This window comes from Ostrinia nubilalis, chromosome 3, assembly GCF_963855985.1.
Source record: "Ostrinia nubilalis chromosome 3, ilOstNubi1.1, whole genome shotgun sequence".
Taxonomy (NCBI): Eukaryota; Metazoa; Arthropoda; class Insecta; order Lepidoptera; family Crambidae; genus Ostrinia; species Ostrinia nubilalis.
This window is the reverse complement of record NC_087090.1, coordinates 9,350,179-9,368,193: the sequence shown is the minus strand read 5'-3', so window position 1 is coordinate 9,368,193 and position 18,015 is coordinate 9,350,179. Positions and strand designations below refer to the sequence as shown.

The 18,015-nt window shown below is 37.8% G+C and overlaps 1 protein-coding gene across 1 annotated transcript; it reads right to left on the bottom strand.

Annotated features, from left to right (window-relative positions):
- Positions 1 to 230: 230 nt before the first annotated feature.
- Positions 231 to 17,982, bottom strand: LOC135087853 (collagen alpha-1(IV) chain). Its single transcript, XM_063982682.1, has 12 exons — positions 17,903 to 17,982; positions 17,692 to 17,728; positions 8,787 to 9,068; positions 8,465 to 8,707; positions 8,045 to 8,266; positions 7,659 to 7,967; positions 6,970 to 7,437; positions 6,499 to 6,882; positions 5,948 to 6,404; positions 3,137 to 4,654; positions 1,411 to 2,642; positions 231 to 1,329 (listed from the first exon to the last, which is right to left on the bottom strand). Exons 1-12 carry the CDS (start codon positions 17,920 to 17,922, stop codon positions 1,072 to 1,074), a joined length of 5,430 nt encoding a protein of 1,809 aa, XP_063838752.1. The 5' UTR covers positions 17,923 to 17,982; the 3' UTR covers positions 231 to 1,071.
- Positions 17,983 to 18,015: the final 33 nt, after the last annotated feature.

Below are 18,015 nucleotides of genomic sequence, written 5' to 3'. Positions count from 1 at the left end.
GGCTGAGTGTGAGTTAACATCAAACGTCCTCACTAGTGAGCACGATAAAAAAATAATTAAATGAAAATGTTAGTTTTTGAAAGATTCCGCTAGGGGCGCTGTACAATCCGTCATACATTTAATGTTATTTTTTTCCCCGCTCACTAGTGAGGACGTTTACTTTGATGTAAACTCACACTGAGCCCTCGTTTTGCGTAAGTTAAGTAGTAGATAGTAACATGATAAAAGACTTTCAAACTTTTGAAGTTATTTATTAGAGTTCATTCAACTTAAGTATTTTCCAATTATGGCTTAATCACATCTAGTAAGTTATTGTACAAATTTTAAAATAATAATATGATAACATATACAATAGATAACGGCAACTATGTTTATAAAATGTCGACATCAAAACAAGATGTGATTGAGCTATAACATTTATTTATCTACAATGGCAGTGCTTATTCAATATCCTCACCACTACCCAATTGACGTAATGTGATAGAAAATGAAGCATAATTATTAGATCGTATAGGACTTTCATATAATTTTATATGTACCAGTATAAACTGCTCGCTTAAACTTAAGTCAAAACTTCAACTTGTTTAATATATACAATTTATTTTTATTACCTTAGTAATAGTAACGTAAGTTCTTATATGAATTTTACTGTGACTAGTGAAGTTACTTAACTTAAGGACAATTTAATTTCGATAATTAATCATTTTCTACTTGTGTGTATGCTTCATCATTTTGCTATATTTTGCGGGATATTATCATTTATTATAATACGTAAGTTAATTAGGTAATTATTTAATTAAATATCCTTAACTTATAATTTTGTCTTAGAATAATTGCTTTGGTGTACTTAATGGACTAATATGACACAATTTTTAGCAGGTAGCTTCGTGGCCTTTAAGAACGGAGATGAGCTAGTCTTTTTAATAAAAAATAAGTAAAAATACTATGTACTTAAATGGAGAACTATTTTAGATGTGGGATCTGAAAGTTACGTTAGAAATAGTTTTTCCTGTGCGTCTGAATTAAAAAATGTTTTATAATATAAATTTTTACAAGCTGGCAACGATTATGTTAAGTGTTTTTGATGCATACAGTGCATCGGGAGACAAGCTCAAGTAATCTTCCAGATTTAAGTGTAGACCGTCTGGGGCTAGCAAATTGTTGATTGTCCTCTATAGTTGTCAGCCAGAAACTGAGCTTGTTTGCAAAGTGTTGGCAAGTTCCGCCTTCGCCGTTGCACTCGATGAACGGCGTCGCACGGAAGTCCTGCAGACACGAGCCAGGGCTAGCCAGAGCTTGGCCACCGCCTTGCCCACCGGCGCCAGTATGCTAAAAACATAAAACATTTGTTAGTACAACTATTTGACTTTGGAATCATTAAAGAAATACTAAAAAAAAATTGACAATTACCATGACAAAACTGTATCCAATCCATAGTTCACTCCATCCTCCGGGGCACGCCGGAATGTCTAAGGTTTGACTGTGTATAGCAATGACGTTAGCGGGCACCTCACAGACTGAACATCTGGATATATATTTCGCGATTTCATTTCCTTCCACAGGCATCATGGGAATCGCTTCACCAGTAGACAACCAATAGCTTCGATCGTTTCGGCTGGCATAATTACATACATCGTTTAAGTCACAGAATAGGAACGGCATGGTGCTGAACTTTCTCACGCAAGAACCCGCATAGCCCAAATCTTGATTATGCGCTTTCTCATTACCATCAATGTAGAGTAAAGAATATCCATCCCATAATTTAACATGCCCTTGATCACACTCTGGTATTTCTGCGCTTTGGCTGTGCTTTACCAATAAAGTACCAGTTAAGTAATCTTGCGTTTGGCATGGAGCTCCAGGTGCTCCGGGGTAACCTTGTTTTCCTGATAGTCCGATCTCACCTCGCTCGCCCATCAGCCCTTGGAGACCTTGAGGTCCAGGCGGGCCTGCTGGTCCCATAGGACCGGGATATCCGCGATCACCCTTTTCTCCAGGTATTCCATCTAAACCGGGTCCGCCCGGAGACCCATCTCGTCCAGGCAATCCGTTCAGCCCAGGTGGACCACGTGGTCCAGGTTCTCCTTTCGGGCCAAAAACTATAGAAGCAGGTTCTCCTTTTTGACCCTTATTACCCTGTTGTCCTGTAAAACCGCTAGGACCTGGATATCCCTGATTACCCTTTTCGCCGGGCACGCCAATTGGTCCTGGCTGTCCATGAAGACCATCTAAACCACGATCACCCTTATCACCTTTTTGACCCTGAGCACCTGGTAAACCTTGTAGACCTTGATCACCCTTTTCACCTGGCAAACCATATCCTGTAAGACCCCGTTCTCCCTTATCTCCTTTAACACCCATTATACCCTTAGGCCCAGGATAACCTGGCTGTCCATCGAATCCTGGAGGTCCTGCTAAGCCTTCTCGCCCTTGGTCACCCTTTTCACCTTGTGGTCCAGGTCGTCCATTCAAACCAGCTACACCAGTTGGTCCTGGCAGTCCAGGGAAGCCTTGGTCTCCCTTTTCTCCAGGGATACCAGGTGCACCCGGACGCCCGTGTTTACCGTTAAGACCAGGTAATCCCTTTTCACCAACTATTGTCAATCCAGGCATACCTTCGGGTCCAGCGGGGCCTCTGTCTCCTGAAATAAGAGGCAGCATATTATTATATTTATATATAAACAACATAGTATCTATCGTAGCTATTTATTTTGGTGACATCAATAAATTGACGAAAGTGATAAAGTATTTATTAGCTAACTAAATGGTTTTTACTGGGGTAAATAATTTACAAAATATTTATCGCAGCATGAGAATGAAAGTGACTCATTTAAAAAAATTGAAGTATCTAGTTCGATAACCATAATTATTGTTTAATGGGTTTTTTAAATGAATTAAATGTTAAATTCATTATAAAAATTATAAACAACTTGAAAAAATCGAACTGCCTAAGGCGGGAATCGAACCCACGGCCTTTCACTTGCCGGGAGATTGCTCTTCCATCTGAGATACTTAGACACTGGACAAAAGACTTATAAAAAGCTCTTTTACACGTCCCAGTATTACTTTAACTTCGAGATAGCAAATGTGCTAGTGCTGAAAAGAAGCAGTATTATATCAAATAGATATAGCGTACCTTTTTCTCCTGGATAACCATTTAATCCCCTTTCACCTTTCTGGCCTGTAAATCCACGTTCTCCTTTTTGACCTTCCATGCCACGCTCTCCCATTAATCCTCTTTCTCCTTTGGCACCTTTGGCACCTGGTATTCCTTGATAACCAATGTCACCCTTTTCTCCTTTGACATTTAGCGACGGACCAGGGGGACCTATATCACCCTTTGGACCAGGATAACCAATCGGCCCTGTTAATCCGGGGGGTCCTTGTGGACCACGATCTCCTTTAAGGCCATCGAATCCATCTTGACCGGGTGTTCCAGAATCACCTTTGTCACCCTTTTCGCCTGTGTAGCCATCTAAGCCAACATCTCCTTTCTCTCCTGGCAAACCATCCATTCCTGGTGATCCAGGTTGTCCATTAATACCAGGGAGCCCCCTGTCTCCTTTCAAGCCGGGAAGTCCCGAAAGACCTGCATCTCCTTTAGGACCAGCTGGTCCTGGATAACCATCTCTACCTGGCCTGCCACTGTCACCTTTTTGCCCGACAGGGCCTGGCAGCCCGAATCCAGGTAAACCAGTATCACCACGTTCTCCTTTATCACCTCTTTCTCCTGGTAAACCATCTAGTCCACTTCTGCCTGGTATACCTGGTTCACCTTTCTCTCCTTTATCAGATGCTAATCCAGGTTCACCCTTAAGACCTGCGAGTCCTTGGAAACCTCTATCTCCTTTTTCTCCGGTTAAACCTGTTCTCCCTGTTGAGCCTGGTGGTCCTGGGTATCCTTGATCTCCCTTAAGTCCTGGCGCACCTATAGGACCAGGCGGTCCATCAAGTCCTGCTTGGCCTGGCAGTCCTTGTAATCCAATGTCACCTTTATCTCCCTTTTCCCCTGGTATTCCGGCAACGCCTGGTGTTCCACGTATTCCTGGTCTGCCACGCATGCCCGGTAATCCTTTAGGCCCCTCGCGGCCTAATATTCCCGGTTCTCCTTTTAGACCAGGCAACCCAATGACACCCGGTTTTCCTTGAAGTCCAGGATAACCTGGTTGACCTTTAGCGCCATCCTTTCCGGGAAATCCTGGTGTTCCAGGTAAGCCAGGTGGTCCTGCCGGTCCCGGTTCTCCCTTTTGTCCAAAAGGCCCCGGCTGACCAACACGACCCGTAAAACCTCTATCACCTTTCTCTCCAATCAATCCAATGGGTCCAGGCGGACCGTCATCACCAGGTGTACCAGGGAATCCTCTTGGGCCTTGTTCTCCTTTAAGACCAGATAATCCAGGAGGGCCTTGAGGTCCAGGCATCGAAGGACCTATTTCACCCTTATCTCCTTTAGTTCCTGGTACTCCTGGGAAGCCCCTAGCGCCAGTAAGACCTGGAGCCCCAGGAAAACCTATCGGACCCATATCTCCTTTCTCTCCTCTCGGTCCTGGAAGACCACGAGGGCCGACAGGCCCGGTTCTACCTGGAAGACCAATTTCTCCCTTTTCACCAGGACGTCCATCTCCACCCTTATCTCCTTTTTCGCCAGGTTCACCTAAAATAGATATAAAAATAACCGTTTAAAAAAATATACAATTAAAAACTCATGTTGTTATCTCTTATATTATGTACTATAGAGTTGAAAGGAACAGGACTTCGAATATCTCTAAATTACTTTTTATAAGTGTGCGTTATTACTTTTTAGTCAATATTCCTTTATTAAAAAAAAAGTAAAAAGTATTTATTTCTAAAAGATGTCACAGGTACAATTATTCTGGCAGTCTCTGCACTAAGCTAGAAAGCTTGTATCGCAGCCGCCAATTCAAACAATTACCTTTGTAGGTAATAGTAGGTATGTATATTGACATCGGTCTGATAGGACGGACGTGTTAAAACTAGTTAGGCTTTTAATGTGTTAAATACAGGGTGTTAGGTAAATGGGTATATGAGCCGACACTAGCCTATGTTAACATGGTCATATAAATGGTATGGTGAAGTCAGAAAATTGATATCTTCATTTTAATTATTTTAATTTTCATACAAATCGGATTTTATAAATTTTATTTTGTATGAAAATTTAAAAAACAAAATGATTATATCAAATTTCTGACTTCACCATACCATTTATATGACCATGTTAACATGGGCTAGTGTCGGCTCATATACCCATTTACCTAACACCCTGTATAGTTTATATTATAAATCTAGTTAAAATAGTAATAATAACATAACATAACTTTGGTTTCAGAAAATCTACTAACAATAGGATAGAAATTTGCACGGACTATTAAACAGTGGCCTATTAAAATTAAAATAAAAGTCTAGGTATTTAAAAAAACTTAAAAATTTTGTTCTTATAGAGCTTTTGTTACATGTATCAATCTCTTTTTGCCCAACCAGCGCTTTGAGACCAACGTTTGGCAAGTGCCGAGAAGAAGCACCGCGACAAACTCAGTCACCACTGTCTGCCGGTCGAAATAACTTTAGTAGGTACATTATTGACTCAGGGGCAGTTCTCTGCATTTATTACGCATTCTTGTAATAACCACACAATAATAAAATTGGTATACAAAATTGCGAAGTTATAATAAATAATGTAGTGATGTGCTGATATCTAGACTTACGGATAATACACTACACTACTCGCAAAAATTCCTACCTACTTTTATCAAATTAGTAGGTACCTACGTGTTTTCATAATTAAAAATCAATCCTACAATATTAAACTTTATTATTTTTTCTTTATGTATACTATAGGATAGGTACTTTAGGTAGAAATTAGCATCACTTCATATTAAGCTGTTTCTAGCATACTCAAACTTGATCAAACCAAACTTCACAATATTACCTGGTGGTCCTTGTGCACCCGGATCTCCTCTTGGACCTGGGTCTCCTCTAGTAAGTTCTTCCAAATTAGCTGCACAGTGACCTGGTTCGCCTCTGGTTCCCGGACGTCCTGGGAATCCTTTATCTCCTTTGTACCCCCGGTCACCAGGTGTTCCTTTTTCTCCCTTGACACTAGTTCCCTTGATTCCTGGTAAACCTGGGAACCCATCGCTACCGGGGATGCCGTCGGCTCCAGGTGGTCCCGAGTCTCCTTGATCACCTTTAGTTCCAGGCATACCGATAGGTCCAATATCACCTTTGAGACCCTGTGGACCCCTGTCACCTTTAGGACCTGTCAAACCTATAGGTCCTTGCGATCCCTTTTCACCTTTGGGCCCTCTTGTTAAATCTAGTGGTATAGTAGCATCTCTACCCGGTTCTCCCGGTGGTCCAATAGGTCCATCATCACCACGTTCACCCTGAAGGAAATATTTTCATTTATTGTAATTAATGTTTATAAATAAATTAGAAATCATATATTATTTTTGATTGACTGATTTTATGTATACTAACCGGTGCTCCAGGTGTTCCCGGGAAACCGTTAAGTCCGTCTGCTCCTCTTTCACCCGGTGTACCATTGGGGCCAGTAGGCCCTCTTTCTCCAGGTGCACCTGGGAAACCATTATTTCCACGATCTCCTTTGGCGCCAGGGCCGCCTGGCCAGCACTCATTACAACGTCCACCTATGTCTCCCTTTTGTCCTGGGTTTCCAGGTAAACCATCTAAACCTGGGCTACCTTTCTCACCCCTTTCACCAGGGGCACCCATCTCACCCGGAGGCCCGGGTATTCCTAGTGTGGAATTTCCAGGTATTCCTCTCGCTCCAGTGTGTCCTCTTTCTCCTTTTTGCCCCTTTTCACCGTGCAGACCAGGTATACCGCCATCTCCTTTTTGACCCTGCATGAAAAAATATAAAATAAGCATAAATTATTGTTTATGAATCATATCTTTCAAATACATAGTAATGTATCAAATCTAACTTACAGGAATTGAGTAACCATCATCGCCTTTCGGCCCTCTTGGGCCTTGAGGTCCAACTGGACCGTCGTATCCTCGAGGACCTATGTCACCCATTAGACCATCTAGACCAGGTTCTCCTTTTTCTCCTTTGTGGCCAGCTGGACCTTCAATACCGGGCGAACCTGGTTCTCCTTGACCTCCTGGTGCACCCATTGGCCCAGCTTCTCCCATATCTCCAGGCCTACCATCAGTGCCCTTAGGTCCACCAGGGCCAGGATAGCCTCTAGGTCCCATGGGACCTGGTGGGCCGCGAGATCCACTGCGACCTCCAGCTGGACCAGGTATACCTTTCAATCCTCTCGGTCCCGTTTGTCCATCTCTACCAGGTTCTCCTTTACTACCTGGACGACCAGGAAGTCCAGGCAACCCTTCAGAGCCACGATCTCCTTTCTGTCCCATTGGGCCAGGAGCTCCATACATACCATCACGACCCTGAAAGTATATTATATTGTTTGTACTCTAGTGAGTAGCCTCATCCATTATTTCATACGAGGATTTTAATTTACTTAAAATTATCTCGTTTGTCGTTTGTTATTATGTACACAAATGTACTGACCTTAAAATACACGTATAATTACATTGACAAATCGCGCTTATACATACACCAAACAGGTATGTTCAGTATAAAGTGTGTATAACACTAAATTACTTACACGTTCTCCAGGATTTCCTCTTATGCCTTTTTCTCCTTTCATGCCTACTAGACCTGGTATACCCATTTCACCCATTGCTCCTGTGTCACCCTTTTCACCCATAATGCCTGGCTCTCCTTTAGAACCCTTTTCACCCATATCTCCCGGACTTCCTCGTATGACACCTTTAGAATCCGTCGCAACAGGCAATGTGATATCAGGACATGAAGCCCCTCTGTCACCTCGATCTCCCCGGTCTCCTTTATCTCCCTTTATTGATAAACCTTTAGATCCTTTAGCTCCTTTGTCACCTTTAAAGCCAGCCGGACCCTTAAATTAAATAAATTGAGGTAATGTAGAATTAAGGAACTGAATAGATTTTAAAACATATTGAAGGGCTGCCTTACCACAGGTCCTGTGTTTCCTTTCGGCCCTTGCAATCCAGGAGGCCCAGAAGGACCAACTGCTCCCTGTCTGCCCTGCATTCCATCAGCTCCGGGTTCACCTTTCTGTCCTTTAGGATACCGTCCTGTATAACCTGGTTCACCTTTACCACCTTTTTCACCTTTTGGTCCATTAAAACCGCGAGGCCCTTGTGATCCTTTGGGACCAGGTGCACCAGGCTCTCCCTTGATGGAATAGTTAAATATGTTAGTAACTTAATAACCAGAAGATTAAACTGTTAATTCCAATGTTCCTCATATTATGTATAACATTTAATTCAACTAAATAGGTACTTAGACTTTACAAGTAAATCGTACGAAGACTTGATTTTTATGAATTAAGTAAATTAATTTAGTACGTTCAACCTTAAGCTAATTACTTACATCAGTACCGTTACAGCCATCTCTACCAGGAATACCAGGCAAACCAGACTCTCCTTGAACACCTTGTTTCCCAACCGGACCAACAAAACCTTGAGCACCAGGTTTTCCTCGTTCTCCTTTCGGACCTCGTGGACCTTGTGGCCCAATTTGCCCCTTTTCACCTTTAGGTCCTTGTGGTCCCTCTATTCCTTCATGACCGGGCATGCCTCTCTCACCTTGCGGGCCTGGAACACCTGGGAAACCCTAAAATAGAATTGAGGTTTACATTACAGGAGATATAAAATAGAATAACAGGTTTAGGAATGCTGAATTGTTTACTTACTCGATAACCCTTTTCAGCGAAACATTTCGGAACGCAACATCCAGGTGCGGTGCAGTTGCGGTCAAATGCTGTGGTGCGTTGCCTGGTGACCGGGTCGTAGACGGCGAAGTTCAGCCCCGGACTTGGCGGTGGTCGCGAGGGCGCAGGCGGCACGTCGGGCCGCTGCGACAAGCCGTACGTGTTGTATGAGCGTGGAACTTCGGCGGGCGGTGGCGGAGGGTTCCATTCTCTAGGCGGCCATTGAGAATCGACGTTATTCCATTCCGCATATCCATCATCTTGCTGTAAAATAAATAAAAAAATAGTTTTTGTTTACAATGTGCTTAAAGACGTTTGAAAGAGATGTTTTTTATAGTTATTCAAGTAGGAATACAGGGTGGAAACGATAAGTGATCTCACTCGATTATATCTAAACTATACAAGATATCCAAAAACTGGTTACTGATCCTTAAAGTGTCCTATGTCCTTAAAAGTCCTCTATAGCTCTATGAAACGGTACCAAAAATAGGTTACAAATTAATAGTAAAAATTCAATGTTTCCATCTTCCATACATTTAGTTCTATCACATTCATGGCACGCATCTCTTGATAATAATATAGCAAGTAAAGCCTAATGTTTTCCGTAAATAATTTTAATAAGAATGCAATTTATGACTTTATTATTTAACTAGCTTTTCGCCCGCGGCTTCTCCTGCGTGAAATTTTGTCTGTCACAAAGAAACTAAAAAAAAAAAAAAAAAAAAAAAAAATATAAAACCGAGATAAAAACGGTCCTATGTCCTTTCCCGGGACTCAAACTATTTCTATGCAAAATTTATTCAAAATCGGTTCAGTGGTTTAGGCGTGAAAGGAAGACAGACAGAGTTACGTTCGCATTTATAATATTAGTATGGATATAGATTAGTATAGAAGTATAAATAGTTTAGATATAGACTAGTATAGATAAAAAAATACACTTTTAATATTGTTTTTCCGGCATAAGTACATCATGTAGTATGGAAGCTGGAAAGCCTGGAAATATTGAATTTTCGAATGTTTCGTTTCGTTCTAACATGACCAATGACGTCATGAGATCTCTAATGTCATATCTTGGTTAAAATTTTTGTTGAAGAAAAGCACTGATTGATTTGATAATGCTAAGGCTACTGAAATGTGAGACAAAAAAAACCTTGTCGTGGGTTCAATTCCCGCCTTTAGGCAGTTCGATTTTTTCAAGTTATTTATAATTTTCAAATTAGTTTGAGATGCGACTCTTAACGCTAAAAATTTAATAACTATGTTACGGTCAAAGTGATAAATGTGAAAATTATGAATAATCACCGGTTATTATGAATAATTACCGCATGAGTTGGTAAATGTGATTAATATAAGATCATTTATGTGTGTATAAAACTAAATAGGCGGCTTAGGGGTGGCCCAAGGGCCACCCCCGCCGCACCTTAACCTATTTTTCACTTTAAATCAAAACAATGTGTTATAGGCATTATGGCAAAGTAATGTTATGCAAAAAACATTCCAAACTCATTTTGCCAAATAATATTAATATTATGATATCAAAACGTTCAAAATGTGAGGCTGTACATGAGCGCTGTACACGAGCCGGTGTTTTCTTTTATGGTATTTGTTAGTATTAAGGTTACATTATGAAATAATCACTGATAAATGTGATTAATTTATCACTTTTACCAAGCCTGTCGGTAATTATTCATAATAACCGGCGATTATTCATAATTTTCAATTTATCACATTAACCGTAACAACTATAAAAAAAACCTTGCATATTCCCTATTATTCACAACATTCACTAGTGTAAGTACCTACCTAAATATTACCAATTTACCAAAACGTTTCAGGCGACTTCATACAGGAATCTTCGGGAATACTAAATCCCTACTAATATTATGAAAGTAAATCTGTCTGATTTTGATGAAATTTGGCGCGCGATAAAGTTTTTCTGTGACAGACAAAATTTCACGCGGGCGAAGCCGCGGGCGGAAAGCTAGTGAAAAATAAAGGTAAGTAAAGTAAGTTGTATTGAGACGAATTGAAAACCTCTTACTTTTTTCCAAGTCGATTAAAATATCTACATTTCATTGAAACTTCTGAAAGGCTATTAAAAAACTAAACCAATACCCCGTTTAATCATAACGATTAGGTATTTAATATTTTCATAACTATTGCACCACTATTTGTTTCATTGTTTTTAAAAGAAAATAATCAACCAACTAGGTATTGAAGGTGTATACGTAATTGGGCAAGTACCAAAAAACTTATCCCTAATCAAATATAAAACTTGACCCCATTTAATACTTGTTGTTTGTTCAATAATTTTGTCCGACAAGAGATAATTGTGAGGCAATGTTATCTATGAAACTGTATGGACCTACCTACTGAATAAATCGTCATTTTTCATTATAATACGAGATATAAACTGAAAACTTGTGTTTCTCAAAACATAGCTTATCATTGTAGTAAAAAAAAAAGTATGAGATTAAAAACATTTTCATTAATTAACAACGTTTCTTGTTGTTAATTTGTAATTTTTAATCGCAATCGATTTTATTACTTGTAAGTTTTTACAGCGTATGTAGGTATGGATTAGCTGTGGTGTCGATTATTAGACATTATTCGCTATTGATTTTGAAACGGTAGATGCATGATGATTGATTACTTATACCTAGGTACAATGTGTGAAGTACCCGTATGAACATTGAACATACAATCATAATAATGAAGCCAGGTATTTTGCGATTTTTAATTTTCAGTCGATGCGAAATAAGTTTCAGTTTCTTAGGCTGGCACCGACTCCGAAAGTTTTAATCATTCCTTACAACTAGGTGGGTTCTAGACTCGTGTGTAAACATCGTAGTGAAGTCATTCTACGAAGTAAGTGACTACTTATTCTGTGGCCTAATAAATGAATGACGCAATTATGTTTTTTTTTTTATTTTGATTAGTATTTACACATAGTACCTACTTATTTTTTTTGTGTTGCGTCTGAAAGTCTGCCTTGTCCAACGGAATTTATTGAATTACATATTGAAAACTACTTGATATCACCATTGAATTGTGATTGTTCACTGTTTTTGCTAACATTTTATCAAGTGAGCTTTTGCGAACTCATTGGAAAGATTGTACGGAAACCAATTAAGTGCCTACCTAGAATCTTACATCTATTTTGATGATTTCAAAATGATAAAATCGAAATTCAGAAGCAAATACCTTTGTAAAGTAGAATGGTGTCGAATGTATAATAAAATTTGGGTAAAATAATTATCTGCTGGTACTTACTTAAATTAAAAATTCAAACTCTGGCTAGCTCTAATCTGCTGGATTATTTTAGTACAATTTGGATACTTTTTTGTTTCATTAACGCCACTATTTTGAAAAATGGAATTTGTGTGAATTCTGAAATTATGTTACGTTCCATAATACATATTATTTATGATGTTCATTAGAACTTGAAGGAACAAACGCTACAAATAAGTTTCATCTTGACTCTGGCTAGGAGGATCACGAAATTCCGCCGGTAGGTATTGCATTCCAAATAATAAGTTTGTAAAAAATTACAAGAAGCTGCTCTATGTTCAAATGTTATAAAATTATTTTTTTTACATAATATAAAAATAAAATAAAATATGCGTGAGATATATTAAGATAACCCATTGTTTTATAAGACGATATCCTTTTTATTGCACACCACTCAAAACCGACCAATTAAAGAAATATAAAACTAAAACGGCAAAAAAGGCGGTCTTATTGCAAGCCTAGCGACAGGATCTCTAGATAACCCAAGGAGAGGACAGTTGATTTATAACGGTCATTCTCACGATTAGGCGTTCTCAGCCTAATTACCATATCATTTTTGAAATTTGGCTTAATTGACTTAAACGCATTTAAATATGAAACACATGAAAAGTACGAATTTAACAATCGTTAAGGCGTCAAATTATTCCAAGCGGTTTTCGCGTAAATGAGACCCAAAAATTTTATGGTCACGGTAATTAGATAAGGCTAATACTTAATCTAACGGTAATTAGAAAAAATATGTAAAATAGCAAGAAAACAATATCTTGCATTGATAAATTTGTATATAAATATATAGCGTCATAAAAAACGCTATAGGTACACTTAATAACCCTTTGAAAAAAGGAAAACACTCATTTCTATTATTTATTGTATCAAGATATTTTCAGTATACTGCAATAATCGAGGCTATAACAGGAACACTTAGTTTCGGCCAGAAGGGGCTACGTGTCACATTTCATCAGAATCTTAATCATCATTTATTTGATTTCAATGTGGTACAAACTATTTAACGTACAGATAATGGATCAGGAGATCTCACAAATTTGATTTTTCGGATATGCATATATCGATGGCTCCTACGTATAAAGGCGAAACTGCCGCTTACGCCTTTTTCCAATTATTTAAGCAATGATTTCATTTTGCTCTAATCTATAACGTAAGTAAGAAAAAAAAATTTTTTTTCCATTAGATACAAAATAAAATTTTAGGCAAATAGGCGTATGTGCAAAACTACGCCACGTATAAAGCCCAATCATACGATTCGTCAATCTATAGGAGTAGTTGCTTACATAAATATATATTTTTTATAATCCAAATCTTAAATAAAGCCATGAAAATATTTAGCAAATTGTTTTATTTATAAATTATGACACATTATATAGTTATTTAATTTTTAGCGATAAGAGTCGCATCTCAAACTAATTTGAAAATTATAAATAACTTGAAAAAATTGAACTGCCTAAGGCATCGTGGGTTCAATTCCCGCCTTAGGCAGTTCGATTTTTTCAAGTTATTTATAATTTTTAAAAATATGACACATTATGTTAAAAGACCTAACTAAATCTCGAGCACAGTATATGGGCGTATTTGCGTTAAAACATTATTACGATACATTAAACAACTTTTTCTAACTGATTTATTATTAATATAGCACATGATAACAATTAAAATAATTACATGCATAAACAAAGAGAGTAATCGCTTAAAATATTATATTTACGTTGTCATTTAAGTCTCTTTACGTTGAACAATATACATGAAATTATAGAAATGTGACGACGTAAAAGGGCAATGCGTAAAATCTCAAAATATATAAGAAAAATATAAAAATTGATAACAGCAGTAGCAAAAGCATTACATGTTAAGGCTAAATGTGAAATTTCATTAAATTCGTTTTAGTAGGTCAGAAGATATGACCCAAAAATATGGTTCTGGCCACTAAAATGGCTCTCCTGTAAAATTTACTTTTTTCACTTACGCCAGTATACGTAGGAGCCATCGATATCGAAAAATTAATTAATGATTTAAGTGATTTTTCCTCTTTTTAATCTATCTGCGATCAGCCATCACCCATTATCAGATTAAATTGAATTTGTAATAATGACAGTTCCAGCTCAGCATATCCCATGATTTAATTTGTCACCTCGATTCTTTTACAATAAGTTTTCAGATTGATGCTATTCGCTTTCTCCTGAGCCTAAATGCAGAATTCTTAGAATTTAGAAGGGATGCAGCAAATAGATTGCATGAAGGTCTAGTCTTTGGTTGTAAGCTTTACAGGATTTTCCACACCCTATTTGACGTTTGGTATCACTTCAGTGGACTTTGTAAACCAAGGTGCACAGCTCAAGATTTTTAAAACTTTATTTTGAAAACGTTAAAGTATTTCTACATTTGCGAGGCTAAGTCGATGCCATGTCTACATGGATTTTAGGATCCATTTGTATACAACGTGTCCCAAAATTCAAGGATAAGCCGGCGCCGCAGGATGGACATAGTCATGACTACTTTTATAGGAAAAATATGAAAAAAAATCTATCTCAATTATTTTTTAAGTTAAACAATAAATTATGAAATTCGTCGAAAATTGACACCCCTTATGATATTTTACATTACCACGACCACAATTTTTCAAATACTTCTGTTTTTTTGTTTGTATCAACAACTTAAGTAGTGCTGCTGTCCTCTCCAATTCCTAAAACCCTCAGAATCCTTGCAGTTTTTACACAAAAATTCATCTTATGGCCCAAGTGCCCGAGAAGACAAATCCAACGAACCCAAACTCGATAAGCTTCCACTATTTCGTTTAGGAGTTCCTATGGCCAGCTCCTGGCCACCTCTTGACTTCATCATTAGGATCCTGGACATCATCTAGCACTAAAGTGCTTGAAAAGACAAATCTAACGAACCTAAACTAGATGCAATTCCGCCGTTTCATTTAGAAGTTCCTATGGCCACCTCCAGACTCCATCCAGCTCAATGATACCATAATATTGCATTGTCATCGTACTTACATAAGTATACCAAATTTCAGCTCAATTGGTTGAGGAGAACTGGTTTTAAATTTAGTTGCAAGATTTATCCCATACTACTAACAAGCGAAGTGCTTGTAAAAATGGTACGCATATCTTTTTTGCGACTAGTTTTCTTAGAGTATTATACCATTTTGGAATCTTGGATAGTTGCGTCAACTTTATAATAAACTTGCCGCAGCAGTGTTCATACTGTTTTTTTACAAAACGACGAGTCAAAGTGGAGTGAAAGTAAAAATCGTTTACAATTTTAAGGAAATATCATATTTTGATTAACTTTTGTGTAAAAACTGCAAGGATTCTGGGGGTTTTAAGAATTGGAGTGGAAAGCAGCACTACTTAAGTTGCCAATACAAACAAAAAAACAGAAGTATTTAAAAAATTGTAGTTGTGGTAATGTAAAATATCATAAGGGGTGTCAATTTTCGACGAATTTCATAATTTATTGTGTAACTTAAAAAATAATTGAGATAGATAATTTTTTTATTTTTCCTAAAGTAGTCATGACTATGTCCATCCTGCGGAGCCGGCTTATCCTTGAATTTTGGGACACGTTGTATAGTTTGTTCTCCAAGCTTCTTCTGTCCAGTACCCATTGCATATCACGAAGTTTTTTCTATGCATAACAAAGCAGGTAGGATGCAGTTTAGGATGGTACAAAGTGCCTATACACTCTTGCCTTGAAAAGTCCCATTGTCTGTTGATTTGTTCTCTTTTGTTCTTAATGTGATCACGCCAGGTAAGTGTTACTGTTGGAAAATCTCATCTTCTTAGGGCAAAGGTATTATAGATAGAAGTTAATGGTATTATATTAGAATTAATTAATGATTTAAGATGTTAATATCAATTATACCAATAGTAAAAATAAATATCTGGTACGAGACATGTTTCATGCAGGGGTGACATTTCCTGGCCATCAGAAAGCTCAGATTTCACTCCAGGTAACTTCTTTTTGTGGGGACACCTTAGGGGTTAAAATATACTCTTAAATCCAACAACCATGCAGCAACTGAAGCTGAACATTCGTCATGAAATCGAATCTATTTCGAAGTTACTCTAACGAAAGTTTTTAAAAATTTTGATTGTCAGATTGGAAGAAAAGTCCGTACAATTGTTATGCGAAAGTCTAGGTATATTTCATATTTTATCATCATACTTATTCAATCGTGAGTGCAATTTGTAGGTAACAATTTCATACAACGGTGATTATAAATATACGGTAATTAGTACATGGAAATTATAAAACGATAGTTTTTCTTCAAAATTTCCAAAATCTTTAGCGTATGCAAATACTGTCTTACTACAACGTATGAAGGCCAAAGTACTGAATCTATTTAAATTAACAACGTGGATCTACCTTCAAAAATTAAGTATAAAAATAAGGACATGGTAAATAGAAAAATTGAAAACCAAAGATATGGTAATTATACTCTTACGCAATTCATCGACGGTACGCCAACGCAATAGACGTCAACTTGCTAACAGTTCTTAGAACTAACTAAGGGCTCGCGCCGCGCGCGTAAATGATGTATCAAATATTATTATTTAGGCTTGTGTGCCCAAAAACAGAAAACGTCACGGGAATTAGGACTTTCGCTCGGACAAGCAGTTTTTTAATTCTAATTATTTACAGAATGGTTCTATTGAATAGATATTTTGCTATACGTAAGACAATCTTTTGTACTCTTTAAAATGTTGAATGGAGTAAACCAAATCTATACGACATAAAAATTACAGCCAAGTTTTAACATTAAGTCGGTGTGCGGACGCGTAACGGTAATTAGAGAACTGAGGTTCATGAAATTAATTAAGTCACAAATACTTAAAATAGAGGCCTATGATTTAATGCAGAACTGGATGGGGTTGTTAAGTAACATATAAAAATACTTGCATGTCTCTAATTTGTCATTTTTAACGATTTAACAGCCCGGACACGCAAAAACTAGCTCATCTGAGAATGGCCGATAAATTAGATTTTTCATTTCCATACCTATCATGATCACAATTTTTATTAATTTTGAAAATTTTTTTGTTAGATTATTATTGAATTATATTATGAAAAGCAATAGAACGAATAAAATTACTTTCTATAATAATATTGTAGCGCTATTAATATATTTTTTAGGGGTAGGTATTTTATGTGGTATTGAAACAGTACATTTGCGTTTGTGCAATGACCGCTACATTTACATCCGAACGATGATAAACTTTGTCGGTCGTCGTCACAGTTGATATAAAATATAGAGTTAAGTACTTGTGTAAATTAAATATCAAGATGTTGATATTAGAAGGAAATAAAGCAAAGAAATCAATGGGTGAAGTCATCAGAGCGGGCCTAACAAAGTGTTTTTGTTACTGCTTTGCAAAACGCGGATACTGATCACGTTTTTGAAGAAATTGCAAAAAGACGAATGCAAGCGGACGGGCGAGTCGGCGAGCGCGCCGCCGCCGCCCGCGCCGCGCCATTCCCTAATTTCAGGAAAGTTTTTGTCTAATGTATTTTTAATGATTTTCAAAACCGTAAGGTTGTCAATCAAAATAATAAAAGTATTTCAATTACTTACTGTGATTACTCCCAGCGGCGCCAGCGCAGCTACTAACCTACGAATAAAATAATTTACGTTTTAATTATATTTATTAAACTGGAGTAACTCGTAGTCTACACTTTTATTGTATTTAAAACCATTTTAAAATAGGAGCGGATGAAAAATGTAAAGTTTTCAAAATAGAATTCAGTTTAGTGAGTCGTAAAAAACTTTGTTTAAAATGTCTCACCACAGTACGGAGACCGCCATGGCCCCGAGCGCGCTGCGCCTGAATCCCGTGCGCGCGCGCCGTTAGTGCCGGGATACTAAAGGAGCGAGGAGAGGTCGCGCCGCGCCGCGGGT